This window comes from Sinocyclocheilus rhinocerous, unplaced genomic scaffold (assembly GCF_001515625.1).
Source record: "Sinocyclocheilus rhinocerous isolate Xijiao unplaced genomic scaffold, SAMN03320098_v1.1 scaffold320, whole genome shotgun sequence".
Lineage (NCBI taxonomy): Eukaryota > Metazoa > Chordata > Actinopteri > Cypriniformes > Cyprinidae > Sinocyclocheilus > Sinocyclocheilus rhinocerous.
In genome coordinates this window covers 708,645-715,658 of record NW_015638606.1, presented here as the reverse complement: position 1 = coordinate 715,658, position 7,014 = coordinate 708,645, and the positions used below count along the sequence as shown (strand labels likewise).

Sequence of the window (7,014 nt, the reverse complement as noted above, 5' to 3'; positions counted from 1 at the left end):
GACATCTTCAAAAATGCAAATGCAAATTAATATTTATTTTCCTGTTTTTAAACTAAATGTTTGTAATTAGTTAGTTAGAGGACCTTCCTGTGTCTGCAGATGATCTTTAAAATGATCTTTGGGTGAATTTTAAAGGAAAATTTCACCCTGAAATTAATATTCACTCTATTTACTTACCATAATGTCATTCCAAACCGGTATGCTATTATTATTTTTCTGCGGAACACAAAAAGAGAAATGTTTAAAAATCTCTGTAACACTTTACAATAAGGTTCATTAGTTAACTACTTTAGTTATAATGAACTAAGTAAGCATGAACAATATTTCTACAGAATTGATTAATCTTATGTTAATGTCAACATTTACTAATGCATTAGTAAAATCGAAAGCTGTGCTTGTTAACATTAGTTGTGAACTAACAATGAACGACTGCATTTTCATTAACTAACATTAACAAAGATTAATAAATTCTGTAATAAATGTATTGTTCATTGTTTGTTCATGCTAGTTAATACATTAACTAATGTAACCTTATTGTAAAGTGTTACCATAATCTTTTAAAAGAAAACTAGTCCATATGAGTCTATCATGCACTATAGTTTGTATTTATATCATGACATTTATCACAGAACTAATTAGCAGACACTAAAGTTCACAGGTTTTTTACATGTCTGAACCGCTGTACAACACGCATCGGCATCTCCACACGCTGGAGCTCTGAGTCACTGCTGAGATGCACATATATAATTCACACGGCCAAAAACGGCTCCTCCATATATTATTAAATGAAATAACCTCTCATTTAGAGCAGCAGCGAGGAAAGCGTGTAAAACAGAAGGTCCGCACTGTCAGGGATCTAAAAAAGAAAGTGCAAACGCAGCATGAGAACAACTTATATGGGAACCTATTGCTGCTCTTTCATTGTCTAGAAGAATGATAACAATTAACTTACCATCCGCTTATATGCTGGCAAGACATTTTACCACCACAAAATTGGATAAAATGAGGGGTAACTGCTATAGTGGTGTGCTGTGTTATTTTTAAAATGACTAAACTAGACACTGGGACTCTGTTCCAAAACCTAGTGTTTGTACAACTGGGGTTATAAATAAAAAGGGAAAAAAAAAAAAAAAAAAAACATGGTTAATTTTCGTTTTGTTGGGGTAATTTTGTTGTGGCCTGTGCTACTTGCGCGTTTCTATAGTTGGTAGTGTTGTGAGTATTTGCAGTGCCTTTCTTTATTTGTTTGTGTTGTGAGTGTTTGCAGCGCGTTTCTGTTTTTGCAGCGCGTTTCTTTATTTGGTTTTGTTGTGAGTATTTGCAGCACGTTTCTGTTTTTGCTTGTGTTGTTAGCATTTGCAGCGCGTTTCTTTATTTGTTTGAGTTGTGAGTATTTGCAGCGCGTTTCTTTATTTGTTGTGAGTGTTTGCAGCGCGTATCTGTTTTGCAGAGTTTCTTTATTTGTTTGTGTTGTGAGTGTTTGTAGCGCGTTTCTGTTTTTGCAGCATTTCTTTATTTGTTTGTGTTGTGAGTGTTTGCAGCGCGTTTCTGTTTTTGCAGCGTTTCTTTATTTGTTTGTGTTGTGAGTGTTTGCAGCGCGTTTCTGTTTTTGCAGCGTTTCTTTATTTGTTTTTGTTGTGAGTATTTGCAGCACGTTTCTGTTTTTGCTTGTGTTGTTAGCATTTGCAGCGCGTTTCTTTATTTGTTTGAGTTGTGAGTATTTGCAGCGTGTTTCTGTTTTTGCAGCGCGTTTCTTTATTTGTTGTGAGTGTTTGCAGCGCGTTTCTGTTTGCAGAGTTTCTTTATTTGTTTGTGTTGTGAGTGTTTGTAGCGCGTTTCTGTTTTTACAGCATTTCTTTATTTGTTTGTGTTGTGAGTGTTTGCAGCGCGTTTCTGTTTTTGCAGAGTTTCTTTATTTGTTTGTGCTGTGAGCATTTGCAGCGCGTTTTTGTATTTGGTTGTGTTGCGAGTATTTGCAGCACATGTTCTGTCAAATTGATGAAGATGTTTTTTTTATTTGCTGGTGCTTTTTCTATTTGCATGTGTTTTCTGAAGTTGCAGCGCGTTGAGCTCTCTCGGCCACCTTTGCTTTGCCATCATAGGAATAAATTACATTTTAATATATTCAAATACAAAATAGCAATTATAAATAGAAAAAATATTTCACAATAGTATTGTTTTTTACTGTAGTCAGAACACTCGCTGAAAATGTTTCTGGTCAGATGACGATAGACTTTCACTTTGTGAAGTAGATTTAAATTGGATCTAACAATGCTTTACCAGCCTTAACCCATATTTCCTGATTTTGGTGGTTATATTTGTCAAACATAAGACTTTCTCTAATAAATTGGACAAAATGAGTTCACCTCTTCATTTACATACTCAGGGTGTAATTGATTCAACTCTAGTAGTTCTCTGCCAACTGCCACTTTAACTATTGTAAGCGAAACCAAGCGGTAATTTACAGTAAGTGGATGGGATAGCGTAGGACGGTACTTTATTAATCCCCTGGGTGAAATTGATGGTAAAAGGACTTACATTTTAAAGATTGAGGTGAAAATATTGGCCTTGGCTGTATAGTTTCTGTAGTAGAGTAACGTGTCCTAAAAGACCTGACGGTAATTTACAGAGGTGTAGCCTCTCTTTCCCCATATGTAACATTTAGAGTGCTATTTTTCATGACTAAATTATGTAAAAGTCCTAAACAACAGGCTTTCTGCCAAAGACTCAATGTTTTGATTGGATCCTCCGGTGGCTCCCATGCCTGGCTAACTCAGCACACCGACACAGATGTAGAGTGGGAGGGTGTGATCGAGTCTCTGTGTCTCTACCTGATAATAAGACATCATGTGGATACGTCTGTCTCGAGCTGAAGATAGCGCATTCTGTATGGGAGGCTGATACATTGTTGTGATGTTTAGGATATGTATTTCTCCTGCAATATGACATCCTTCGTTGATCTGCTTACAGAGTTTTCGCGGGTGGTTATCGGCTTGATCTACGGCTGACAAGGAGGTATTCAGTAGAATGCGGCTTGGGAATTTGCTAATAGAGAAGCAACTGTTGGTTTTTTCAGGTACAAATAGACATGTTTTTCTGTTTATCAAGTTGGCATTCATAAATCGCCCTATAGAAGCTTTTACAAAAGTGCAACAGAATCACGGAATCATCATGTTACAACCTTTTTAACTGAAAAATGCACTTAGGATGTGTTAGTTAAAGAACTGTTATCTTGCAAATGTAACTATATTGGTGAAAATTGCTCTCAAAATGCATTACAATGATAATTCAGAGGACACATAGAGTATACTCACAATAGATACTAAATAGCAAATCTCTGCAGTATAATTTTATATATTGTCACAAAAATGTAAACTGTATTATTGCACAGCTCTATATATGTTGTATATATATATATATTTCATCTATAATTATTTGCTTACATACAGTACACTTGTGTAAAACGACATATACTATATAGCAAATCTCCACCGTCGAATTATGTAACTATGCTATCGCACATCTCTGTATATAAAGTCGGATATATAGGTATATTCAACTTCATTCACAATCAGTATACTCATTGGGTGATATATGCTGTATAGCTTATCTCAACATCTTGATTGCTTGTACTTTCGCAAAATGTAAACTCACCCAGCTCTGCTAAATACAGCTATAAGTAATAGAATAGAAATTATAAACATTAACATCATGATTTTCTGTCTAGCTGCTTTGAAACAATTTGTATTGTGAAAGCACTTTATAAATAAATTTGACTTTACTTGACTTTTTTGTTCTTGACTTGTTGTTATTTTGCATTCTAACCAGAATAACAAGTTAATCGAGTGGCTAGCTAGTTATCTACAAACACTAAAAATGCGATATTATATGCAACTTGTGGGTTCTGCTTATTAAATTGCTCAAATTTTTTAAAGTAACATTTTTTGTTACAAACTTTATGAAATATGATCATCATAATTATAATAGGAATAGAAAAACACCTTACAGATTGGATGTGCCATATATCATTGGAAAGGTTTCAACTAGTTGAAATCATAGCGACTATTTGTGTGTAAACAACAACAAAAAACCCTCAGACACACATATAAGGTGCCATTCACACGGAACAACTGAAGTGAATCAAGCACAAAAGTTGAACTGTTTTTAAACTTGACACCGCATTTAAATACATGGTGCATTGATCATTGGTCAAAGATGTCTGAATAACACGTCTCTTATAGTATGCTACCTGCTGTGAGACTGGTTAGGTCTTACGTGCCCATTGCAAAGCCCTAATGTCTTCCGTGTCTCCCTCTGCAGGTAATTGACATAATTGTCCGTTAGCCGCTGCAGTCATGGATCTGAAGGACAGACGGCAGCGCTCTCTGACACAGGGTCAGTGCGGAAAGGATCTGCACTACGCCACATCCTCTCTGGACAGTGAGAACTGCCATATAATGTCACAGAAATCATACAGTTCCAGCAAGACGCTGAAGGCCTACCAGCAGGATGGACACCTGCGCTATGGAAGATGTGTTGCAGAGCTGGTGCACCAGGAGACAGAAGAGTATGTCAGACAAGGTGAGATTGTTACCTTAATTAATATATGAATGGAAGAAATCGTAATGATAAATATGATAGCTATGCTATTTGGTACGGTCACATTAGTGAAATATCCGCAAAATTTCGCAGACAAAAAGGTCAATTTTTTTATTGTCAATAGTGTAGTGATGTGTAAAGCACAGCTCATTCATAAGTCACTTTCAAACCAAGCAGCTTTCTGTTGGTCTACATGACAAATTGTATGTGTATATCTATCTATGATCCCAACTAATATAACATCATATATTGAGGTTTAAAGCAAATAGAAGAACTGAACAAATATATGTGCAATTCTTAAGTGCATGTTGGAAACATCAGTCTTTAGGTCAGAGTTTTCTCATTAGTTTGGGCTTTAATACAAATGCCATCATGGATGAATATGATCCATTTTAACCCACATAATCCCCCTGTAATAAAAACAGAGAAGATGATTCTGTGGTAAGTTTTAATTTGCAGCTATTGAAACTTTTGATCTGTGTGCACATACTGTGCTGATGTTTCATGACAAATACATATATTTTTAAATGTACTGTTCCTGTCTTGCAAGTGGTAAACACAAACCAGATTAGAGCAGTGATTCTGAAAAAATTTGTATTAATGTGGTACCTAAATTAAATCAATAATTGAAGATAAATGTGCTAGCTAAATGAAAGCGAGTTATGCCATGGTTCCCAACTTTTTTTTTTTTTGGTCTTCGAATTACACAGAAGCATTCATGTACAATTTGATTGTTATTAACATATCAAATTATATGCCATTTCATTTTTTACAGTGAGGATGGTTGTATCAGAAGCGATTTTAGTGATTGCCATATGAATATCATTGAGCACTTTCAAATGATGTGTGTATTAATTTTGATCACAACCAAGAATTTTTACAGAGATTTTTCTTTTTGACAAAAGCTGTGTTCTGTCTGGTATTTAGCCGTGGCCTTGTTTGTTGATTAGGGTCAGATCACAGAGGAAACTTGTGGTAAATAAAAAAAAAGTGTGCTCATCCTGAGAGACTGTTTTTGTCCAAGGACTAAGAAAATTCAACCCACCAGTTGTGCGACCAGGTTTGCTTTGCTCAAATTGATCTTATGAAGTGTAAACTGGTTATAATTACTGTTCGACCAACTGACCTTATTCGGTTGTTGCACAGAAACTAGATGGTGAAAAAGAAAGGCTTTGAAAACGTTGTGTCATGTTGAAAGCTGTCCTTATAATCACACCTTTAGCCAGGTTTGTCAATATCAGATAGAAAGATAATAGAGGTGAGCTGCAGTATTGAAGTAGGAACCTGCATCCTTTCAATATCTGCTCAAACTGTCCTATTTCTCATATTTTAAATTTCATCTAGTAGAAAAACTGTGAATTTTTAGATTTCAGAGTAGCTGGCAGTTGCAATAGCTTACATGCATCATACAAACAATTGTTATGAGCTTATTGAAAGACTACATCTTATATTTGTACTTTAAAAGTATGAGTCTTTTCATTTTTGTGTCATGAACGATATTTCCATGATGAAAAAGATGAATGGACTGAATGTAACAAAGAGTTTTAAATTTATATATTTATTTAGTAAATGATTACTCTGACTTTGTAAAACAAATAATGTATAATGCGTTTTTCTTTGTACTTATTCTCTTTTTATCTTCTAATATACATATATATTCATCACATAATCCTAAAAATGTATCATGGTTTCTAAAAAAAAATTTAAGCAGCAAAACTGTTTTTACATTGATAACAGTGAGAAGTCTTTCTTGAGCATCACATCAGCATATTAGAATGATTCCTGTGACACTGAAGACTGGAGTAATGATACTGATAAATTCAGCTAAATTTAGATTTTAAAATATATTATTTTAAAATATATGAAAATAGAAAACAACTATTATAAATTGTAATAATATTTCACAATATTCTTTTTTAAATGTATTTCTTGATAAGATAAATGCAGCCTTGTTGAGCATAAGGGACTTAAAAAATTCTTACTGACCCCAAGCTTTTCAACTGTAGTGTATACAGTATTTATATGAAAGTATTTGAATTTGCTTTTGAAAATACATAAATAAATAAATAATAAATTAAAAAAAAATTTGGTCACATTTTAGGTGAATGCTTAAGATTTAGGTTAACTGCAAAATAGCAAAAATGGTGTGTATTAATTAATTAATTAATTAATTAATTTATTTATTTATTTATTACAATTTCTAACCTAAAATCTTCATGTTTAATAACAACAAACTCATGTACATATTATTAATCAACTACACTTTATTATTACGATTATGTTTGGGTTCTCACTCTCGGTTCTCAGTCCGGATTGCATCCAGAATCACCATACGGTAATTTTGTCTGAATTCCACCAGCACAGTATTTCTGTGCAGACTCAGCCAAACTCACAATACAGCTTTTTTTTTTTTTT

The 7,014-nt window shown here is 34.0% G+C and overlaps 1 protein-coding gene across 1 annotated transcript in view; it reads left to right on the top strand.

Annotated features, from left to right (window-relative positions):
• LOC107749939 (teneurin-2-like) overlaps positions 1 to 7,014 on the top strand; it is a 93,224-nt gene that overhangs the window by 46,381 nt on the left and 39,829 nt on the right. The window contains exon 2 of the mRNA XM_016565189.1: positions 4,321 to 4,581. Coding sequence (XP_016420675.1) covers positions 4,356 to 4,581 — 226 coding nt within the window. The 5' untranslated portion in view covers positions 4,321 to 4,355. The remainder of the gene's footprint in view (positions 1 to 4,320; positions 4,582 to 7,014) is intronic.